The 25065-nt window shown below is 40.7% G+C and overlaps 1 protein-coding gene across 1 annotated transcript in view; it reads left to right on the forward strand.

Annotated features, from left to right (window-relative positions):
• The first annotated feature begins 6133 nt into the window (after positions 1–6133).
• SESN3 (sestrin 3) overlaps positions 6134–25065 on the forward strand; it is a 59167-nt gene continuing 40235 nt past the window's right edge. Inside the window, exon 1 of the mRNA XM_070425944.1 lies at positions 6134–6454. Within this exon, the coding sequence (XP_070282045.1) occupies positions 6377–6454 (78 nt within the window). The 5' untranslated portion in view covers positions 6134–6376. The remainder of the gene's footprint in view (positions 6455–25065) is intronic.

A 25065-nucleotide genomic window follows, 5' to 3' on the forward strand; every position in this document is an offset into this window, starting at 1 on the left:
GATAAGGAAAAGCTAAAGGAGTTCATCACCGCCAAACCAGTATTATATGAAATGCTGAAAGGTATCCTTTAAGAAGAGGAAGAAGAAGAAAAAGGTAAAGATACAAATTTTGAACAACAAACATGCATCTATCAACAAATGAATCTAAGAATCAAGTGAATAAATAACCTGATGTACAGAATGAACTGGTGATTATAATAGAATCAGGGACATAGAAAGGGAATAGACTGACTATTCTTGGGGGAAAAAGGGGTGTGGGAGATGCGGGAAGTGACTGGACAAAAATCATGCACCTATGGATGAACACAGTGGGTGGGGAGTGAGGGTGGAGGGTGGGGTGGGAGCTGGAAGGAGGGGAGTTATGGGGGGAAAAAAGAGGAACAAATGTAATAATCTGAACAATAAAGATTTAATTTAAAAAAAAAAACAAACAAAAAAAAACAATCCTATCTTATGTAATCTATCTATACTAATAAAAGGGTAATGTGCTAATTAGACCGGGTCGACCAGCCATCTTCTGGACGTCCGACTTCCTTCCGGAAAAAGCCATGGTGGTGGGGGCTGAGGCAGATGCAGTTAGGGGCAACCAGGCCGGCAGGGGGGTGGGCAGTTGGTTGTGAGATCAGGCCGGCAGAAGAGGGCAGTTAGGGGTGATCAGGCAGGCAGAGGGGTTAGGGGCAATCAGGCAGGCAGGCAGAGGCACTTAGGGGTGATCAGGCAGGCAGGCAGGTGAGCGGTTAGGAGCCAGTGGTCCCAGATTGCAAGAGGGATGTCTGACTGCCAGTTTAAACTGGCATTCAGACATCCCCCAAGGGGTCCCCCATTGGAGAGGGTGCAGGCGGGGCTTAGGGAACCAACCCCCGTGCATGAATTTCATGCACCGGGTCAGTAGTATAATCATAATGTCTCAATTGGTCCTTTCCCAATGACTCAAACTAAAGTACTGAGCTGACTATAAATTCATATATAGCAAGCATGTCTTTAATCCATATACCCCCTCTGATAAACCTAAGAAAGGCATTGCCATCTTGCCATCAGATGACTTCAAAATGTTTTGTTGGATCTATGATGTTTTCTGAGAGGAAAATCCTGATCAGAGGGGGAAAACGAGGAATAGAGAAAAGAAATAGAAGGGAGTACTATAGCAAACTGCTAAATTATTAAAATCAAGTAGATTAAGGTATGAGGAAACAATCTATTCTTGTTCTAATTAGCCTAGGAACTTAAACATTTTTTAACTTTCTTGTGCTGCATCAAGGTCTGAATTTATCCTATCTAATAAAAGAGAAACATGGTAATTAGCCGTACATCTGCTACCCTTCCCATTGGCTAATCAGGGCGATATGCAAATTAACTGCCAGCCAAGATGGCGGCCGGCAGCCATGCACTGAAGCGAACAGGGAGGCTTGCTTGCTCCAGTGACAGCGGACTCCAACGTTCCCCGCCTGACTTGCCGGCCTCTCAGCTGCAACTCTAAACAACTATGTTGCAAATATAGAAGCTAAACAAAACCCCAGAAACCTGCTTTAGTCAGCCGGGCTTCAGCCAGCCGGATCGCAACATTGTATCAAATACAGAACGTAAACAAAGGCCAGAAACCTGTTTTCAGCAGCCGAGGCCTCAGAGCTAAAGCTGGCCCAGAATAAAAAAAAAAAAGAAAAAAAAGGAACAGTTGGGAGCTTCAGTCACCCACCAGCCTGAAAATGGCCCTCAGCCCCTCAGCCAGACTGGCCAGGCATCCCAGTGGGGACCCCCACCCTGATCCAGGACACCCTTCAGGGCAAACCAGCCAGCCCCCACCCGTGCACCAGGCCTCTATTCTATATAGTAAAAGGGTAATATGCCTCCCAGCACTGGGATCAGCGTGACAGGGGGCAGTGCCCAAACCCCCTGATCGCCCTGCAGCTCTGTGTGTGACAGGGGGCGGGGCCACAACCTCCCTATCCACCTTGCTCTGTTCCTGACAGGGGAAGGTGCCCCAACCCCCTGATCAGCCCTGCTCTGTGCCTGATAGGGGGGAGCTCCCCAACCACCTGATCGCCCTGCGGCTCTGTGTGTGACAGGGTGCAGTGCCCCAACCCCCTGATCGGCCCTGCTCTGTGGGTGATAGAGGGCGGCACCCCAACCCCCTGATCCACCTTGCTCTGTGTGTGACAGGGGGCGGTGCCCCAACTCCCCTATTGACCCTACTCTGTGAGTGACAGAGGGGAGCTCCTCAATCCCCTGATTGACCCTGCTCTGTGTGTGACAGGGGGAAGCTCCTCAACCCCCTGATCGGCCCTGCTCTGTGTGTGACAGGGTACGGAACCCCACCCCCCCTGATGGGCCCTGCTCTGTGCATGACAGGGGGTGGCGCTGCAACCTCCCCATCGACCCTGCCTTGAGTGTGACAGGGGGTGGTGCCCCAACCCCCGAATCGGCTGTACCCTGAGCGTGACTAGGGGTGGCATCGCAACCTCCTGATCCGCCCTGCTCTGTGCATGACAGGGGGCGGCGCCCCAACTCCCCCATTGGCCCTGCTCTGAGCCCGACCAGGGGCTGCACCTAGGGACTGGGCGTGCCCTCTGCCACCCGGGAGCAGGCCTAAGCCAGCAGGTCGTTATCTCCCGAGGGGTCCCAGACTGCGAGAGGGCACAGGACGGGCTGAGGGACCCCCTCTCCCCGCCGAGTGCACAAATTTTTGTGCACCGGGCCTCTAGTATATATATTTCAAACCTCCAGATGACCCTCCGATTATGCCCTGAAGGACTAAAGAAAGAATGTTCATGGATCCAGACCACTTGATGTCCAGTGTCCAGACCATGGGCCATGGAGAGGATTACCATTTCCCCCCCAATCCAGAGGCTAGGATTGCAGGACTGATTCTTCTCAAGAATGTACTCTTTACTATAAGAACCTCAGCTTTTCTTTCTTCTTTGGAGAACTCTGGCTATTGCCTGGTTGTGTTGCCAGTTTGCAAACTCAGAACTTTTAATAAATCATTATCAGTTATTTCTAGCAAAGCCCCAGACTCTTTTTGAGTTGGATCGACAAGTGTGATCCAGGATTTATTTGCAAGTTGCTTATTTTCTAAGTCCCACTCTCTCGATGATATCCAGGCTAGCTAGGAAAAGAAGGGAGGCCAAGTGAGGAATGGATGAGACAGAAAGGGTCCAGACGCTGAAAATTACCACAGAGTGGAGAAGAATGTATGGTAGGGCTGAGGTGTGAGAATCAGAAGAAAGGATGGTTGCTGTGCATTGAGAATGAGTTACCAGATTGAAATTTTCAGGCGTGGTACATAAACACATATGTAACAGTTCAACATAAGAAATGTCACAATACAGTACATGGTTAACTGTCAATAAATGGCATTATAGACAATTAATGTTATAAAAACTTGGGGAAGTTTGGTGGAGAGAGCCATCATTAGGTCACATACATGTATCTGGCCATGGATTAGTTTCGATATTCCTTTAAAACTTCCCTTTAACAATCTTTGTTAGAGGGAATAACTGTGCAGGGATGAACTCTTCTGCCATTCTTTCTGGGAAATTTAGTTACTGAAGAAGTTTAAGGGCTTCATTGTTAAAGAATTTTATTTATTAAGTAAAAAGAAATGTTATAAAAAGAATATGCTAGAAAATAATTAGGGCTCAGTTGGTTAGAGCATCTTCCTGATGTGGCAAAGTTGCAGATTCCATCCCTGGTCAGGGCACACATAAGAATCAACTAATGAATACATAAATAAGTGCAACAACAAATTGATGTTTCTCCCTCTCTGTCTTTCTGTCTCTTCTCTCTCTCTCTCTCTCTCCAAAAATCAATCAATAAATAAAACTTGTGAAGTGTTTATTTCTAAAACAACCAAAAAATAAAATAATTAGAAGCTAATATGCTATTTGAGGAATTTCAATCTCTGCACAAAAACTGACTTCATCTTTCCATTTCTTCTTTCCTTTAAAATGTATTCATATAAATCTTCTTTATAAGACAGAACCAGTTAGGAGTGTAGTCCAAGAAATTTACCACTAAATTGAGACACATACATATTTTAATTCTGGGAAAACAGGGCCTTGCTAACTTTCCTCCCGAATTTCTTAGTTGTTTTTTTTTGTCTTTTTTTTTTTTTTTTTTTGCATTGGAAAATATTTGGTAATTTCCCCCGTTGCTGAACTTTCTTGCTTTTACAGTTTCTCCTACCTGAATTTTAAGCACCTTGTCCACTCTATTGCTATTCTAAGCTATATTCTAGTCTACATAGCATTAAGACTAGTTAGCTATCACTAGTTAGCTAAATGGATCAACACATTTACCCAACCACATAACTTAGATCCTTTGGGGGTTTTCCAGTCTATTTAAACCCAACACTGGCAGATTTCCACTTCCTTTGTTCCTTGTGTAGACTTTGGTTTATGCCTGTTGGTCTCTAAAAAGGGCAGAGAGGAGGCAGCTGTTGAAAAAATGAGATTGGCAGTTTTAACCACACAGTTTGGTCTGATAGCTTTGATATGCTAAATTTGCTAGCTCCTCCCAGTGTACCTTTCTGATTTTGCATCACAACACCACACTGAATCCCAAAGGAAACCGGGGTAGTTTTTTAAATTAAAAAGAAAAGAAAGAAATGCAAACCAGCGAGACGGTTCTTCTCAATCATCACAGACTCAATCTGCTAACTGCAGGCCTTCACAAATCTGCGTGCACTAGCGACCTTTAAAACGGGAGAAGCCGAGAATACTGATCGTGCTCTAAAGAGGGAAAACAGGTGATGTCATAGCGCACAGTCCTGTCTGGCTGCAGCCCAGGTCGGGCGGGGAGTTGGGGACGCAGAGCTCCTCGTCAGTGGCTGAAACAAGTTATCTCCCGGGCCCCAGGACACCGGTGCGGACCCGGCACCAATCAGGTTTTTGCTCGGCGCCTGCCTTTGTTTTCACTGGGGAACAGGTTTCGGGATGTCTAGCCTCGGGAACCGCATTCGACCCGCACGCGCATTGCTGGCCTCCTTGGGCGATCTGGTTCTCCCATTGGCCTTGTCCCCCTCCCATCCGGTCAGCCAGAGCTTTCCCCAATTACATCTGCCTTCTCTCTCCAGGGCACGAACGCAAAAACCCTGACTCACCATTTTTTAGCTGTGGAAGAGGCCGGTACAAACCAATAGTTTTAAAAGGTAATTTGTTCTCTGCAAGTATTTGACCAGCTGCTTTAGAAAGGACTTTTGGGTGAGAAAATAAACCTGTCTCCTTGCCCCTTTAGTGCTAGACAAATAAAGGAACTTCCATTACCGAGAGGACTGCGAAAAGGGGCTCCAGATGCAGAGGAAACCGCGAAACCAGAGGTTTTGTGTCCTCCCCCACCTTAACTGATTAATGGTGTAAATATACCTCGAGCATCCCCTACTTTACGCTCTTGCCTCAGGTAACTGGTCTTTTGCAAACCGAGACTCACGATAAATGATGCATAAAGTTCTTAGAGCTCCCTGGATGCAAAGCGCTACGTGACTGCAGTCTTCTTTACAATTAAGCTAACATTTGGGCAGAGAGAAAGCCTACCCACTGACGTGATGGTATGAAAATTTTAGTTCCCCACCCCCACGCCACCTTGCAAACCTTTCTCAAGAAATCATGAAATATTTAGTTCAGTTTTAGATCAACTAGCAAGCTCTAGCTCCCAGCTATTTATCTCACTCACTATTCCTGCAGGGACCTAGAGAAGGGGGCGTGGCTTGGCTTCGGGGAGGGCCTGGACTTCCAGGGTTAATTTGCATATGACACACCTTCTTCCTCCTATTGGCGGAGCAGCACAAACTGTATCCCCTCCCACCTCACAGCCTAACTAACCCGCCTTCTCCCTTCAGTACTGAGCCGCCGGGATGAACTTAACTTGCCCAGAGATTCAAGGCATCCTCGGCCTCTGTGATTGGCCGGCGCCGCTCCCGACCGAGCTGTAGTTGCTCATAGGCGGCGGGCTAGCGCCCGGGGGCGTGGCCGGAGCTGTCCGATTGGTGGGAGGGGGCGGTACCGGAGCGTGAGGTGGTGAAGGTGGTGGGGAGGCAGGGGCGGGCCCGCACTGAGGCGCTGCGGCGGCGGCAGCGGCGGAGGCAGCGGTGGCGGCTGCTCGTCCTAGCCAGGCGGGGGCGGGGGTCTGGAGGATGGGGGCGGGTGGAACAACGGGCCGGTGAGGAGCAGCCGCCGCCGTCTCCGCCGTCGCTTCGGCAGCCGCCGCGGTGGTCGCCTCGGACGGCGCCGCCTGCTCTCGGGTCGTCTCGCCTCCTAGCCCGATATCCCGCCGGAAGAGCGCGGCCGGCGGCGCGGGGACCGTCCAGCTCCGCAGCGGCGCAGGCGGCCGCAGTGACAGCCCCGTCCCGGCCCGCCGCCCGCCCTCGGTGCCCACAGCCACGATGAACCGGGGCGGCAGCAGCCCGTCGGCCGCCACCAACTACCTGATCTGTACCAACTGCCGGAAAGTGCTGCGGAAGGTACGGGCTCGGCCTGGGGTCCGGCGCCGAGGGGCGCTCTCCGCCGGCCTGGGCTCGGGCTGCTCGGCCGGCCGGGAGCGCTCCTGCAGCGAGGCTCCGAGGGACCCCGGGCACCTTCCCCCGCCGAGGCCGGGAAAGGGGGCGTGGGTGGAGGGTGCGGGGTGGAGGCTGCTGCTTTGTGGCTCGGCGGGGACAGACTCTGGTCCCGAGGGGTTGGCGATTTTTTTTTAACTTTTTATTTTTTTGGTAAGGGGGTGCTGTGTCCTGTGTTCCGGCTCATCTTACCTAACCAGCCGGCTTCTCGGGCGCAGGGCAGGGAGCGGGGAGGACCTGTTCGATTCTCCTGCCGGTGCGGTTGATGGAGGCCGGAGTGAAGTCGGAACGGCCAGGTCTGGTCTGGAGGAACCTGGCTCCCTCCCTCTTCGCGGTGGCTCTCTCTCTTGCGGGTGTTTTTGTTGACTCGGTTCCCTTCTGCCTCCCTGGCGTGCGCTCTCTCCCCTTAACACCCCCCCCCTTTTTGTTTTTTTTTACATTTTTCTGATGGTCGTCTTGTGCCTATAACTCAATCATGCAAGGAATTGGTAAAGCAGCTTGAACTTTATGCCCATGGGAAATGCTATTCGACCTTACAGTTCCTCCGGCAGGGATGGGGCTGGGGGCTGGGGGCCGGGGGGGGGGGGGGCGGGAGGAGACAGGGGTGAACCGGAGTGATCCCTCTTTTAGCAGCCCCTCCCCCGCTCGCGTGTGTCCCGAAAAATCGGACGCACCACCAGTTTATTGCTTCCCGGAGTGACTGATGGAAAGTTTACTCCGGTATTGTTTGGCTTACTTGGCTTAATCGCTCCGTTAGAGGGGGGGGGGGGGGGGGGGGGCATGTCGCTTTAGACCGAGAAGAGCTTTTAATCAGACTTTAACACTGGCTACTGGGTAATATCATAATCAATCTATTCTTTCCCAAACCCTATTTTTTGCATGTCGTTAAGTGGGGACATTCGTGGCGGTGCTTCTGTTTACCCAGGACAAATGAATTAAAATTGCTGAGTTGTGCAAACGCGTCGGGACTGAAGGACTAAGATGAATAGGGCACCGTTTTTTAGTCCACTTCTCTAAATACAGTTCAGTTGGGATTGCTCTTTATATATTAAAAAAAAAAAAAAGAAAGAAAGGAAGCAAGCATATAAGTAAGCAAGCTCAAATATTTGCGCTCTTTGTCCAAAAACTGTTTTTCTTCCTCTGTGGGTCAGGCCAAGTGCCAATCAAAGTTGTTTTTCAAGCCTCTTTTCCCTGCAGTAGGGCTGCTGCTGCTCTCCGCCCCCCCCCCCCCCCCCATTTTATTGGAGAGCATGAAGAAGGCAAAGAGATTGCAGATCTGAAGTTAATCGAACAGTTAAATATGTCTTAAATTGTGTTTATTGAGTATGTTTTTCTTGAAACAGATTTTTATTCAATGTTCACGTTGAGTATGTGCAGTTATTTTTTTCCATAAACTCTGGGATCAAATTACAGTTGATACTTGTTCAGCTCATTGTAGGGCAGCTTGTGAGAAATGTAATGGATCAGAAGTGCAGATCTGCTTAGTTCAGTGTTAACTCTTTCGCTTCAGGGCCAGATGTCCTCTGAACTAAACTTTTTAAAAAATAATTATTTCCTAACTGTAAAAGTGGTAAGTTATGTCTTTAACGTGAAAAAAAAAAAAAGGTGTTGTTTAATACACATTTGATTAAACTCCAGCCTGGTTAAAATACCTTTTTTTTTTTTTTCAACTGAAGCAGCGGTTCTCAACCTGTGGGTCGCGACCCCTTTGGAGGTCGAACGACCCTTTCACAAGGGTCGCCTAAGACCATCCTGCATATCAGATATTTACATTACGATTCTTAACAGTAGCAACATCACAGTTACGAAGTAGCAACGAAAATAATTTTATGGTTGGGTCACAACATGAGGAACTGTATTTAAAGGGCCAGAAGGTTGAGAACCACTGATAGAGAACTGTATTGATTTTGATTTTTTTTTTTTTTTTTTTTAGTGGCTCTGTCAATTTGGTAGGCTAATAAAATGTTTGGAGGGGACTTTATTTTTGCTTTTGTGAGAAGTATGGCTATGGATTCATCTTACTTTGCTACTAGCATTCTTTATATCTTTCTCTTAGCTTTTAGGAAACCATTTCTGTTTACCTAGAAAGAACATCCTCATTTCTAGTCATTATTAAAAGAAAAAGGTAAATGGAAAATGGATATTCACCATTTTTATAGTTTAATTACTATGCATACCTCTGCCAATATTCCAGTTTTTAACAACTCCAAGAGATATTTAATATTGATTCATGCAGTAGCATGAAATAGCTTTAGATGGAAATGGAATTGTTTGAGCCAGTTATGACATGACTTGGCAACATAAGTAGCTTTTTAAGAGTAGTATTCTTAAGTGCTCTTTAAAAATATCAAGTATTTAGCATTTTAAATTCTTTATCATTCTAAAAGCATGTAAGAGTTTATTTCTAATAGAATGGTTTTCTTTTTGATACAAAGTATATATATAACTTTTTATACAAAGTATATAAAATTCATCTGCAACCCTCAAAATGTGATTCTCCACATTTATTCTGTTTTCTGTTTAATAATGTGTTTAGTAATAACCAAGTGAGTCATAGCATTTTGAATTTTTGTTGGGAAGAATGAAACTCATGCACACCCAGTGTAAATTACTCTTTGCAGTTATAATCCTCATTAATGATGGGGGAAGAGTCACCTTTATAGGTGGCATGATGCCTTTTTCTAAGTGGCTTAATTTGTTGAAGTGTGTTGATTTGGGGGTATCTTCAAAAGGAACTGGATTCACCTTCACATGAAATAATTTGGTTTAACTCTGTATCTGAAAATTGAATTGTATATTGTATGAGAATCACATTTATTCTTAGAAGTGCCTTTAAATTTTGATTCAGTGTCCTCCAAAATAAAGAGACTTTCACATTTTGTGAATTCCAGAATCACTACATTAGCAGTTATGTTTTAGCAATTTATTTGGTGATGGGGGAAGTGGGAAGAGCAGTGGAATCCCTTTTACAAATGAAATCTTATATTGAAACTGAACTATTCAGTAAATATACAAAACCATTATTTTTATGTGTTTTTGTGACAAAGTAACAACTACTGATAATAATAACTTTGTATCCTCACAAGTAAAAATTTAATATAAGTAGAGATGTACAGAATTGAATTTTAGCCCTGTACCAGAATAATCTTGTAGCAAAAGATAACTTTTTAAACAATGTTAAAATTTGATAAAACTTATTTTGGGATAGCAATATTTTTAAATTATAATTTTAAAATAATTTAAAATATACTTGAAAATTTAATCCAACTCAAGCATTTTTTAACACAAGCATTTTAGGGCTCTATAAAAAACAGCTTGCAAACCATTGCATATTGGATTGCTATAAATTCACTGCTTAATTTCTGCTTAGTTCATCCTATATAATAAAAGCATAATATGCAAATCGACTGAACAGTGGGATGACTGGTTACTATGACATGCACTGACCACCAGGGGGGCAGATGCTCAATGTACCAGCTGCCCCCTGGTGGTCAGTGCGCTCCCACAGGGGGAGCACCGCTCAGCCAGAAGCCTGGGTGCTGGAGTTCACAGTGAGCATAGCCTCTCCTGCCTCCCCTGTAGGCGAGGGGGGGAGGGGAAGGAGCGAAAGGTCTTGGACTGCGAGAGGGTGCAGGCGTGGCTGAGGGTCTCCTTACCCCTCACTCCAGTGCAAGAATCTTGTGCACTGGGCCTCTAGTTTAAAATAAAACTGTAAAAAACTGCTTTTGACAATCAAAATTATGTACATAAGAAACCTGATTAACCAAGGTAGAATACAACCACTAATCCACAGTCATAGCAATTCTATTCTATTGGTTCAACCATATAAAATTGCTATTAACTGACAAATTTGACTAGAAAAATGAGGTCCATATAGCTTAACCCAATATTTCTCATTTCACAGTCTCTTCATTTATAAACCCATAAAAAAAGGTGTCAAAATAAGTTACTATATAAGCAAAGTGGAAAAATGCAACAAACCAACAAACATATACCACTGGAACTACTAAACATACTAAGAATTTTTAAATGTTTAAACCTTTAACTTATGGTGCAGAGTTTTATTTACTTCAATAGCACTAACTGCTTAATAGCCTACTGTAATAGGCCACCTTTTATTTATTGGAAAATGAGTAGACTGACAGTGATCTACCTTTCTTAATGTAGTTTAGCACTCCACTTTAAAATATATCTAGTTGTTCCTGGAATTTCTTAAAGTAAAATGTATTACTCTTCAACAATTCATTAACTTTTCCTTAATAAATACAGGCATTTCCTCTTTTGCCTATAAATGAGAGGTAAAAATATGCGTTTAGTTAGAATGATCAAAACTTTAAAATTTGTATCCAACTCCCACTTAAATAATAATTCATTGAGTACCTTTTGGTTTTTCAAATAATTAAATAAAATTGCCTTTTGGACACTTTTAACAGTTGAGGGAAATTGGTACTCAATTTGAAAAGACTAATAGTTAAGGATGATTGTGTTTAATAGAAGTTGGGGCAAATCAAGGGTAAAGCAAATAATTTTTAATTATTTTAATTTGGGAAAAAAGTTATGGAAGTAAAAGTCTCTGTCTTTTCCCCCCATCTCTTCATCCCTTCCTTTTTTGCTCTTTTGAAGGGACTGGGTTATGTTTGTCAGACCATTGGTTCTCAACCTTCCTTAATGCCGCAACCCTTTAATACAGTTCCTCATGTTGTGGGGACCCCCAAACATAAAATTATTTTTGTTGCTACTTTAACTGTAATTTTGCTACTTTTATGAATCATAATGTAAATATCTGATATGCAGTATGTATTTTCATTGTTACAAATTGAGCATAATTAAAGCATAGTGATTAATCACAAAAGCAATATGTAATTATATATGTGTTTTCCAATGGTCTTAAGCGACCCCTGTGAAAGGGTCGTTCGACCCCCAAAGGGGTCGCGACCCACAGGTTGAGAGCCACTGGTCTAGCCAGTGGTTGGCAAACTGCGGCTCTTGAGCCACATGCGGCTCTTTGGCCCCTTGAGTGTGGCTCTTTCACAAAATACCGACTTCTGCGTATGGGCCGCGAAGTTTCAATCGCACTGTACGTGCACGCCCACACATGGTATTTTGTAAAAGAGCCACACTCAAGGGGCCAAAGAGCCGCATGTGGCTCAAGAGCCGCAGTTTGGGGACCACGGGTCTAGACCATTACAATTTTTAGAGTGTTTTCACGTAGTCTTAATTGATTGTCACAAACTGAGAAAATTCAAGTGGCGTGGACTTTGCCATATAACTAGTAAGATGCCCATTTAATTCTCATTACTGCTTCTATAGTAACTAAACCGTATTTCCATACTTCTATTGTCTCTTTCAGTGTTGAGGTTTTCAGGGAATATCCCCACTCACAGCGTTACATCTGGAAAATGTCTATAGGTACCTAAAACTCTTCAGGTAATATTGGTTGGAAGTATGAATTTTAGCTACCCTAACACATTATTGCAGATAACTGGAGGGAAAGGAGAGGATATAGCTGGCTATTTTTATTATCTCTATAACAGTTGTTTGTTATATTCCTTAATAAGATAAAGTAGCACTTGTCAAATATGATCTTCAGATCCTGGGGGGATGTCCAATACCCTTTGGGGATCAAGAGGTCAAACTATTTTTATAATCATACCAAGACTTTATTGCCTTTTTCACTGTGTGCAAAAGCATTAGAAGTAAAACTGTTCTGGCCCCATAGTGTAAGTTAACCCTTTGAGTGCCAACCAATATCCTAGGAACTATGCTAAAATTGCCAAGGCATTTTTGCTGATTTTACAGCAGTTTAGGGAAAAAATTATGAATCGCAAGTAAATGAAGTTACATATTCAAAAACTTAAGGAAACCTTTACTACATTTGTTTTCTGCACTTAGGTGCCATCTGTCAATAAAGAGTGAACTATACTAGCATCTAATAGTGACACTGCAGGAGGAACGAGATAGCGCTCCCGGCACTTTTGGTGAAAGACCGGAGGAGCGTGATTGCGCTCCCCAGCACTCTAGGGGTTAAGGTAGTGGCACCAAGCAGTTATCATTGTATTCTTCACTACCATATATTCAGTGAAAAAAATGCCAGTTATATTTAAGAGTGTCCTTGAAGAAGCAGTAAAAATTTAAAATGTTAATTAATACCTTAATCCTTGATTGTCCATCTTTTTAAAATATCCTGTGTGACAAAATGAGAAGGATATAAAGCACTTCTATTGCATAGCATACTCCTCATTTCTATAGAAAAAAACCTTGAGCAGTTGTTTTAGTTACAAGCTAAACTAACCACTTTTTAAATGTAACCACATTTTTAAAAATGTTTATAGCAGTTTTATTCAAAACTAGAGGCCTGATGCACGAAATTCGTGCAAGGGGCTTGGCCCTCGCAGCGCTGGCTTCATCCGGAAGGACATCCAGAAGGTTGGTCCGCTGCCCAGTCTAATTAGCATATTACACTTTTATTATTATAGATTGCCCAAAACTGGAAACACAGATATCCTTCAGTGGGTGAATGTAAAACAAACTACATCCATACAATGGAAACTTGTCCATAAAAAGCAAATATATATGAATCTCAAAGATGTTACGCACTGAAAGAAGCCAGTCTCCGATGTTGCATCCTCAATGATTCTATGTACATGACATTCTGGAAAAAGCCAATCTAAAGGGACAGATTGGTGGTGAAGGTTTGACTAGAAAAGGGCAGTGTAAGGGGATTTTCTGGGGCTATGGAACTGCTATGTCGTGACTGTGGAGATAGGGAGACAAATATGTTAAGACACACAAAACTGCACATACGAAAAAGTTAATTTTATGGCATGTTAATTTTAAAGTTTTCAAACTGTAACCCCATTTTTATTTAAAAAAACAAACTTTGGATATTTGATTAAAATTTTCAAAAAACACATGGGCACGGACAGTGTGGTGATTGCCCAGGGAAGTTCAGGTGGGGGAAGGTGCAGAAGGGTTTGAGGGGATGAATGGTGATAGATGGAGACTTGACTTGGTGTGGTGATCACACAATATACAGTGTACAGATGATATGCTGTAGAATTGTGTACCTGAAATCTGTATAATTTCATTACCTGGTGTCACCCCAATAAATTCAATAAAAAGGAAAAAAATCTTAAAAAAGAATAACGTGACGCTAAAAATTCAAAGAAAAAACTGACAATATTCATTGCCTTGAAGAAATTCAAACTTTCAAGGAAATAGTAGAATTTTGGAAAATGTGTATCTGCCATCCTTAGCCTGAAAGCTTCCCAGTTCTTAAAGGCTTTCTCTTCGGTGATGTTAATGGATATGCTTTTTTGATGCTGTATAACAAAATGTGTCAACATTATGAAGATCTGCATAATTTAATAATCAATATCTTCCAGATGATCAATATATAAAGCCATTGCTACTCAGAACCTTTCTTTTACAGCTAAGAACCAGCCAAGTAAGCACTATGAGCATAATCTTTGCCATCTGACCATTCTTCTTTATCCCAGGAAATAAATACTGTCAGTTGTTTTTCTTGAATTTTCAGGATCACTTGACTCATTTTTGAGAAAATGTTTATCAAAATCATACACGGATCAAATAAAAGATCCATTCAACATACAAGACAGACAAGTGGATTTTAATAAAACAGGATAGAAAGTTAAGTTTACTGGTGGAGTTTCAGATTCAACATGGCAGCTAACCTTCAAGAAGCTACTTGTCACGTTTCAGTGTGGTATCAAAGAATATTCACAGTTGTCTTTTTTGTTTTCCAACTACATATCTGTGGGAGGCCATATTTTCTGCACTTGAAAGCATATCACCAGAGATTGAATGAAGAAGCAAATATGAAATTCAGCTGTCTTCTATTAAACAGAGATTTGCAAAAAATGTAAACGCCATTCTTTACTGTTTTTGTTTTGGAAAATTTATTTGTATAAAAATATGTGACTTTAGTTAACATTAATGGATTATTTAAATGAATCAAACATTTACATTTTTCTCAGTTTTAATTTATAATAAAATAAATATTGGCAGTTATAACCCACACATAACCAAAAGCTCTTTGGGGTCTTCAATACTTCTTAAGAGTGTGAAGGAGTTTCAAAGCCAAAGTATTTAAGAACTGTTCAGCCAGAGTTCCTCACAGCACTGAGTGGTACATATAAATTCTTTAAAACTCTGTGACAGCTCCAGACAGTCTTCTCTAATCTTCAAACTCTGCCTTCTCCCTCTGTTCGCAGGACTGCCATGCTACCCAAGTATACTGCATTTATTGCACTTAGCACATTGAATTAGAATGAACAATTTGCAAATATCGTTCCCCTTTGAGGTTGCCTCTTATTTGGGATCTCGTTAATGGAAAATTTATTTTTAGCAAAATAGGATTTTGATTTAAATATATATTGCACTTACATATATTAGCAGTATATTTACATTGGATACAATATAATCCAATAAAATGAAATTTTTCTCATTTTCCAAAATATGTCAGATATGGTATGTCTGTTCTTTACAGCCATATTTTGTTCTCTTTATTCATAAGGAACACTTTCAGAAGTTCAGTAGCAAGGATTATTGTGTCATATTTGTGACCATGGGAATGTTTGACTTAAATATTATACCACATTTTGGACAGAGTTCTGATAGGGAGCAAGAATGTTAGTCCATTAAGAGGGTCAGGATACTGGCATTGGCTGTTGATTCTTCTCAGAAATGTAAAATGGCCATTGCTTTGGTATGGACATACGCTCTGCCTCATGGAATCTTCCAGTATTCTGTAAGGGATGGCTGTTTCAGAGTAGTTCAAGGCATACCTTCAAACTTCCAAGATTTTCTATAGGCCATCTCCTAAGGTTCACTTCCCCATGGAATTCTGTCTAAACCATTTCCTCTTCCACCTCCCCTCCTCCTCACCCCCCAAGTCCTTTACTTTGGAAGTATCCCAAGCCAGCTGTGATATCCTTGGCCAGCAGGCACTCCCTTGGTAACTGAACCAGAGAATTGTTCATAGGCCTGGACTACCCCTTAGCCAGCCTTTACTTTTTAAATCCACCCAGAAGTGAGTCATTCATTGGTCTGTGGGCCAGAATATTGACTGCCTCCTGAGGGACACGTGAATATTATGGGTTATTCAATGATGATTTGTAATACCTTGTATTTTGCTGCTCAAAGCTTCTGAAAGGAATGGCAGGCATTTAGCTTTATGTTTCATAACAAATGTATTAAGTATATATTTGAATAAGTATGACCAATTATAAAAATGGCTGGTTTGGGGTGATATTTCTTGAACCAGAGATTTCTTAACAAGTATAAAGTATATATTTGTGTAAGACTTATTTTCTCTACTAATTAATAGCTACTTGTAATGGAAGTATATGTTCTTGTTTCCAGATATTTTATTTTTACATCTTCCTCTATTGAAAAGATGGAACTAGTCAGTAGAAGAAATGAAATGCCTTTCCAAATAATGGAGATGCGTAAGACGTACCTCATGGCTAACTAAAGCTAGACTTTGTGGCATATTATTGTAATTCTCTGGTACTGTAACTCTTAGCTTTGAAATGCATTTTATAATATCAATAACAACAGTTGCTTCCCTACTCCTTATGTGCCATAGACTGTGTTAAGTATTTAAGCCCTACTTGTGTATCACATTTACTTATTATGAACCTATGAAGAATTACTACGTTTTATGGATGAAGAAACTAGGGCCAGAGAACTTCAGTTACTTGCTTAAGGTCAGAGTACCAATAAGTGGCAGAACTTTGAAACCTGAGTTTCAAAGCCCGGCTCATTTTACAGGTATAAACACTGTATTGCCTTACATTATATATGTTTTTCTTTTATACAAAAGATATAAAATGTAAAATTAACTAAACTTAATAGGACCTAATTGAGAGAATAATAGGAGTGATTTCAAATTGAGATATTTTCTACTTTATTTTTTCATTAGAAATGCAAATTTTTCTAGCTATAATAAGTTAATTGAGAAACAAATTGAAGTTCTCATTGCACAATTTGACCCCTCTAGCTAGCTTTTATCTCTGTAAGTCTGTTGTTAATTATGTGGCCATTCTTTCCTAATACCAGATGTCTCAAAAGACTATAGATCATACTCCATTAGAAAATAAAACAACACAAATAGGTATTCTATACCCAAATTAAATATTCACTAATTTGCCTAATTTCCCAGCAAATTTTGGCTTCCTCTTTTTGCCAATCAGTCATTTATTAGTTCATAGCATTGAACTAATAGTGTTGCTATAGTATCTGTGATATAAGACACTGTCTGGAAACATTTTAAATTTAATATTGTCTTTTGAATGGGACCTCTAAGAAAAGCCTTCGCTTTCTAGTAAAGTTTTTGCAGTAAAGACGATTTATTTATGAAGATAAGCAATATGAATGCTCATTTCCACCATTCATTTTTGCTTTCTGTGTTAAGGCAAAAATAGTGGTAAAGGAAGGAAATCCTGGGACTGGTATCCTTCCATAGGCCTTTTTCTACTTACAGCTCCTATAATAATTACTACAACTAGAGAAGAATTTCTAGTCTTACAAAGGGTTTATGTTGTTGGGAGATGTGGTTCTGCTACATGTAAATGAGAACTCCTGAGAGTTTTCCATGGAAACACAGTGAAATAGCTAGTTAAATTCCAGAGAATTATTAATATGGCAGGTAATAGTCAATAGGCATTTACTGATTAGCCTGGAAACCTAACCACTAGGTACAACATTGTTTCCAGGGGAAAATGCATCTTGAAATCTAAGTAATTGATTCACTGGAGGCTATCTTTCTTAATTTGTTATATTTAACACTATAAAAAGGGTGGTGATTTTGTCAAAAACATTTTTAATATAATCACTCTGAGGATATGTTTGGTTATTGTTGTGTCTAATAGGAAAATTGTTAATGCAGTTGCATTCAGTATTCAAAGAGGAGTTGAAATGAAGAAAGGGATAAAAATTGGGTGATAATCAGGGTGTTGGGATAATCCAGGGCCATCATTAAGCTGGCTTATCCTTGTTCACTTTGTACTAAGGCTCTGGCCCAGCATTTTAAACTAGATGCCGAATTTTTTGCTACCTATCATTGTCTTTAAGGTAATATAAATGAAAAAAATAATCAATTTTAACTTTGCAGGAAGTTTTCTTTTTATATGAAGTAAGGAATTTAACATGCATAACTTAATTTTGGGTATAAATTAATAAAGGAAAACAAGCCCAGCAAATTTATTCCACTAAAAAAAGAATGAAAACAAAGCAAAATTGCCTAACTTAAAGGTACCTTAGCACTGAGCCCCAAGTAATGTGAAAACTATTTTATCAAAACCTTTTGTATAATATATTACATAAAATTAGTGAATATTTAGTTTGGGTATAGAATACCTATTTGTGTTGTTTTATTTTCTAATGGAGTATGATCTATAGTCTTTTGAGACATCTATTTATATAAAACCCTAATATGCAAATAGACCGAATGGCAGAACAACCGGCCCTATGACATGCACTGACCACCAGGGGGCGCGCATGGAACATGGCTGGCATCGGCTGTGGTGGGATGGTGGAGCAGGTGAGTGGAAGCTCCAAATCAGGGTGAGGTGCCAGTCGCTGTAATCAGGGCGAGCCTCTGGTGGTTACTAAAAATTCTTTGCTCCCACGCACTGCGGTCCCGCCTGGCGCTCACACCTGCTGCCAGTGCCAGAGCTGCTGCTCACATCCACTGCCAGTGCCTGGTGCTGGCCCTGATGGCTCAGCACTGTCAGCGGGTGCGAGCAGCGGCTGCAGGCCTCAATCGCTCCTTGGGGCTTCTCCACCTCTCCTGCCTCCTGAGGGGCGATCGGGGCAGCAGCTGCTGCTTGCACCCGCTGCTGCCGCCAGCCCCAATCGCTCCATGCTGTCAGTGGGTGCGAGTGGGACCGGCGCCCCCTGTCAGCGCATGGGAGTGGTGGCAGCGGGAGTGGGGCTGCGGGCAGACAAGGGGGAGGGGCCACGTGGGGGTGTGGAGGATGGGCAGAGACCCGCCCCTGTGCCCACCGCATCCTCATGACCCAGTTCCTTTGAAGGTGCATGAATTTTTTGCACTGGGCCCCTGCTTTTTTTATAATGTGTAGCTTTAAAATAACTACAAGGTACAGTTTCTAATATTCTTTAGGCAAAGTGCATTGGTTGTTGAACACCCAAGATTAGCATGAACTCATAAGTAGTCTTTTGATTATGCAAGATACCTATTTAGTATTTAGTGCCCTTAAAAACAAAGGAAAATATATGTTTTGGTAAATGAGAATGTAGAAACAGTTCTCTCTCTTTTTGGTAAAAATATATAGATTGCCATTACATGCCTATTCTATGTCTCAATGCTCTTACCCTTTAATGGCCTTCATATTCTTAAGCAATCAAGAAATGTAAAGGCTGTACACATTTATAAACCAGCCACGCATACACTATGTGAATATGTTTTATTCATTTATTTAGTCATTCAACAAACATTAATGTTAGGCACTGAAAGAACACAGACAGTGAGGACATCAGGGTTCTTGCCCAAGCAGTGTGGTGAGTTGCAGCATACACCTGGATCTCACAAAGAGATCTTCAAGATTATGCCCCTCACTTAACAAAACGTAGAGAATAGGATTTGGCAAACTTTCTCTGTAAAGAGCTAGATAGTAAATAATTTCAGGGTTCAGGCCTGAAGTACGGCCTAAACAGTTGTTTCTGTGGCACCTACTCGAGTTTGCCTTTGTATATGAAACCAGCCATAACCAGTTCATTAAAGAAGAGATGTGACTTTGTTCCAATAAAACTTTATTTATGGACACTGAAAATTTCATATAGTTTTCATGAACATTCTCCTCATTTTTTTCAATCACTTAAAAATATAAAATCCAATCTTAGCTCTCAGGTAGTATAAAAAGAGGCTGGATTTGGCCAGCAGTCCATAGTTTGCTGACCTCCTGGAATAAAAGAAAGTGCAATGAATTTGGCGTGAGAGGCCTAGGGTACGTGATGTTCCTAAATTGTGTTTTGCTCATTATTAAAATATAGATAGTTATAGTACCTATTTTTAAAAAAGGTTTCCTGTATCATTCTAATTATACTTTTATTGGTGTGCAAAATTAATCAAAAGGCAACTATATGATAAACACTGTCATTTGTTAAAACTTTTCATTTGAGTGACCTATCTACATAGTACCTGGATAAATACCATATAATTTGGATGGAAAGTTACATTTGTACTCTTTCCCAAACCTAATTTATATGAAGGGTTTGGATTGATATGTCCTAGTACAAAATGAATCCCTCAAGAATCAGACTGTTTTATGCTGGTCAGAGTCCCCATGTTAGGATTACAGAACTCTGTTATCCATGTTGTTTTTGAGGTCTTTGGTGAAAATAATATGCAGTAGTTCTATAGACATTCTGTGACTACAGATAGGCAGAGTAGTTTTTCTACAGTAAATAATTGTCTTATTCCCTTGAAGGCCTAATTCCATAACTGACTTCCTCAACCAATATTAATGTAGTGGCACTCAAGAAATGCCACTATGTAATAAGTGAACCAAACACATACTTAGGAGCTATCAAGGGTAGGATATACCTGAAGACAGAGATATATGAATGTCGGTGTTGGGTCGTGTGCATGAGGGGAGGGTATAATTCAGTAGAAGCAGACATCTCTAATGAGCAGAAGTGATGGCTGTCAGTAATTTTAAAATGGGAAATCGATAGTTACTCGAAATATTTTTATGGAGATGAGCTTTAAAAATTTCACACTGAGCACTTAATCAGTAAGTATAATATGGGACCATTTATCTGGGTTGCACATTTGTAAAAGTATCAGTATATGATGTTTCCATGGTTGAGATCTAATGACACCCAGAGCAGTGACACAGGCAGTGCATTGTGCAAGGTTCAAACCCTGTTCAATCGGAATTTTCGTTGAAATGAAGATTGACAACTATGCATTTTCATAATGTGTGGTTCAAACTAGATCTGTAGGGAGTATTTTTGACCAACTCCTGTTATGATTGTATATTATCTATATATATAAAAGCCTAAGCAACCTTAAAGACTGGACAACCAGATGACCGGCCGGTAGCTATGATGCACACTGACCACCAGGGGGCAGATGCTCAACACAGGAGCCGCCCCCTGGTGGTCAGTGCGCTCCCACAGCTAACCTCCTGTGACTGGCCAAACTCCTGCAGTCCCTCCCCTGGCTGGCCATGGTCCTTCCGCCCAGCTGGCCGGCCCCACCTGGCCGTCCCAATCACCAGCCAGGCTGAGGGAAGCTGTGCATGAATTTGTACACCGGGCCTCTAGTGATTATATACGGGAGAATTAAGAGTATATAATACATTCATTGATAGAGATGATCATTCTTCTTTTATGAAGTAATCACTAATCTGATGCACTATATTTTAAAAAGCAAATTCCCATGATGTATAAGCAGCCATTAGTATAAATTATTATAAAATATCTTACTTTTCATTGATATGTTTTTTTCTCTTGTGTATCTGCCACAATGGCAAATGGAAAAAATGGATCATTAATGATTATCTTTATGAAAACTCCATTTAACTTCAGATATTTTTAGAAACAATTGGATTTTGAAAAATACCAAGTAAGAAATTAACTTAGGATCCTGCCACCAATGAGTTACAGAATGTTACTTCTTTAATATTAGTGCCTCTAAGATTTGAACCTGTTGTGGCAGTGTGCATTTGTTAATTCTAGCTTTTACTAAGACACTGTTACCATTCATGAATGTTACTCTGATGTCATAAAAACAAAGTAATTTGTCCTCTAGAACTCCTCCATTACTTTTCCAGTGGCAGGTATGCATTTCATGACTATAAAAGAAGAGTGCTTGTTCTACAAAGCTATTTCCTTTTATTCTATCTTTATAGTCATTTTAATGCATTTTAGTGTTTATGGTTAATTAACTATTTGATGAGTTGTAGAGCACTTGAAAACTAAAATATAATGTGATGTTTCCCATGGTTGTAGATGAATTTAAGATAAGGAATTTCTAAAATAAAGATGTAAGTCAGTTGGAAGTTAGACTGGACTCACAGAAATTTGGTACATGCCTTTTTCTGGAACACATATAATGCATAATTGCTTTACAGTTGTTTCTAAGAAAAATTTACATTCAAAGACTAAATTCCTCCTCAAAATTTTATAGTAGGTACTTGCTTTTCAAGGCCAGTTGAATTCACAGGCGACACAGGCATTTACTGCTGGTCAGGGGTTTATTTCCCTGAATATCATTGTAACTCACAGCAGTTCTCCAACCACTGGATAGCAATTTTTAGGAATTAACTTGGTTTTTTTTATTGAATTAATATTCTTTTCAAATTGGCTGTTTGTTCCCCCAGAGACTAGAGCTATTGTTTAATTGAAAGTGGTTCATTTTGGGAAAAATTGAAGTAATTTATTAACCGGGAATAACAATTCTATAGACTAATAAGCTTGTTTAATGCCTGGGACAGTGATTCTTGAAGTGTGGTCCTGGAACCAGCAGCATTAGCACAACGTGGGTGTTTGTTAGAAATGCAGAATTTTGGACTCACCCCAAACCTGCTGAATCAGAAATTCTGGAAGCGGGGCCCATTAATTGGTACTTTAATAAGCTCTCAAGTGAGAAAGTAGAACCACTGTTCCAGGATTGTTAACCAAATGCTTCTTCAAATCAAAATTATATATATTCATTGTATTTTCAGTATGCATTGTCAATTATTTGAGCAATATAGTGAAAAAAGGAAATTAAATCAATATAGTACTCTTTATAGATAATAATGGCAGTACCAGCTCTAGAATCAGCGAGATTCAAGATTCCTTTAGCCTGTTTTTAAAAAAATAATTATAAATTGGGACCTTCAGGTATAATATGTTCTAACCTTAAGAAAAATATGTCTTATTGTTGCTAGATTCTAAACTTTAGCTTAAGGAAAAAGAAGAGAGATGGGCTTTGAAAGCTTGGTTATGACTGAAATCAAGTGACAGTTTTTCTTGGAATTGCTTGTTTACATAAAAGTGTTTTCGTGCTAGTACCCATCTGACACCATACATATTATTACAATATTACTGACTATACTAGAGGCCTGGTGCATGAATTTGTGCACAGGTGGGGTCCCTTGGCCTGGCTAGTGATCAGGGCCATCGGGGCTATCTCACCCAGTCCTGATCGTCAGCCGGCCAGGGGGAGGGACCGCAGGAGGTTGGCTGTGGGAATGCATTGACCACCGGGGGCAGCTCCTGCATTGAGCATCTCTCCCTGGTGGTCAGTGCACATCATAGCAACCGGTCCACCTGTTGTGACAGTCGCTTAGGCATAGATAGATAGATAGATAGATAGATAGATAGATAGATAGATAGATTTACTATGCTGTGCTTTAATTTACTAGTACATCCCAGTGGCTATTTATCTAACTGGCAATTTATTCCTCTCAAGGATTTTTTTCTTAAACAGAATAAACGATAATGTCTCTCCTAAAGATAGTTTTAGTATTGATACATTGTGGGGTCTTTTTTATTGTACTGAGTCTCTTAGACATGTAAATTATGGATATTCTTTTTCACCTGAAAACTGGTAGCTTACTCTTCAGTTACAATTACAAATGGAGTGTCAGGCACATCAGGAAGCCTGAAAATTAAAACAGAACAAACCTAAGGAATGAATATCATATGGACCTTAGATAAAGCAAAGGGATAAAAGATTGCTCTTGAAAAGGAGAGATTATTTCAGTTTGTTGCAGTTCTATCTAGGATACTGAATATAAGTAATTTCTTTTTACTATTTGGTTGCATGTAATTTTGAGGTAATGAGAGTTTTCCTCATATTGCTTCTAGCTTAATATTAAAATTTAACCTCCATTGGTCTTACTCATGAAAGGTAAGGGACTTTATTAAATTATGCCCCCAACCCCACTTTCAAATTCCTTATATGTCAGCTGCCCCAGAAGCATATATACTACTGAATTCTAAACCCGGGAGAGTGATGTTTTTCTATTGACCACTTTCCTATCCTTTTTCTGTGAGGAGAGAACTAATATAGTACCTTAAATAGAACTGTCTCCATGGCAATGGGCAGTCAGCTTTTGACTTTGAGAGTCATAAAAAAGGAAATTTTAAAAAGCATTTTCATGGTCTAAAATAGCAGTATGGCAAAGTAAGGCATACGAATATTTCCTGTCAGTTTTTGCTTGACTGATTAAGCTAGTATAATATGGGGTTGTGTGTGGGATTTTTTTTTAACAGCACTTTTTATCTTGAGTATTTCAAAAATGCTATACAATTCCTTCCCTTAATTAATAAGTGGTAATATCTTTAGATTAATAGAAAACTTGAGAAGCTCAGGTATATTTTTAGGGGAAAAGGTTGCCTAGTGCTGGTTGCAATTCTCTCATAAAAAAATAAAAATACTGACAAAATTATGGGTCATTCTTGCTTATATTTAAACAATTATTTCTGGCACACTGGGAGCAATAACAAGATTAAAAACAAAACCACAATTTGTGCCATTTTTTTCCCTAGCTGGTAACTGCAATTTGGGGTCTAAGGACCACTTAAAGACTCTGGGGGCAGCCTGCCGCCTTGCTCCCTATTGCAGCCACACCCACTGCAGAGGCACAGCCCATTGCTTCTCACTGTGGGGCCACCCAGCCTTCAGTGAAGGTCAGGGCCAGTGCTGCATTAAGAACTAAAATATGATACATTATCCTTTGTAATCTTCTTCTGTTCTCTTCTATATTTATTTTCTCCTTGAATAAGCCTTATCTCAGAATAGGGTTAATTTCCAGTTGAATCATCTCATACCTTTAAAGTATCAGTAAATGCTTAATACTTGGAGGTTACTGTTAAAGAAGGAATTTGGTTAAATGAATGATTTGACATAAATACAATGGAGTACTGGATGCCTCTTAAGATGTAGATCTACATATTGAAGAGAACAGAGGTCCATAATGGGTATTTTTTTCCCTAAAGGTGTGAAGTTTTTATTTGCACTTAAAAAAGTAAAAAGAGCCGGGACCGGTTTGGCTCAGTGGATAGAGCGTCGGCCTGCGGACTGAGGGGTCCTGGGTTCGATTCCGGTCGGGGGCGTGTACCTGGGTTTCGGGCACATCCCCCAGTGGGGGATGTGCAGGAGGCAGCTGATCGATGTTACTCTCTCGTTGATGTTTCTAGCTCTCTATCTCTCTCCCTTCCTCTCTGTGAAAAATCAATAAAATATATTTAAAAAAAAAAAAAGTAAAAAGATATCGACAGAAGGATGTACTCCAAAATTAAAGTATTAATTTCTAGTAGTGGATATTCTGGAAATTATTATTACCATCTACTTCTCTTCATTGTCTTTTGTTTGTTTTAATAGTAAACATGTATTTGATAAAAATTCAAGAATTCTATTTTGACATAATAAGAGTAGAACAAATAATTTAAGTGAAGGATAGTGCACAGAGGAAATTCAAATGAGATGGTAAATTAAATGGGATTAGATTAAAGGTACATTGAGATAAAAACAA

Source organism: Myotis yumanensis, unplaced genomic scaffold, assembly GCF_028538775.1.
Source record: "Myotis yumanensis isolate MYYU_CA2020_CCGP unplaced genomic scaffold, mMyoYum1.0.hap1 SCAF_10, whole genome shotgun sequence".
Classification (NCBI taxonomy): domain Eukaryota; kingdom Metazoa; phylum Chordata; class Mammalia; order Chiroptera; family Vespertilionidae; genus Myotis; species Myotis yumanensis.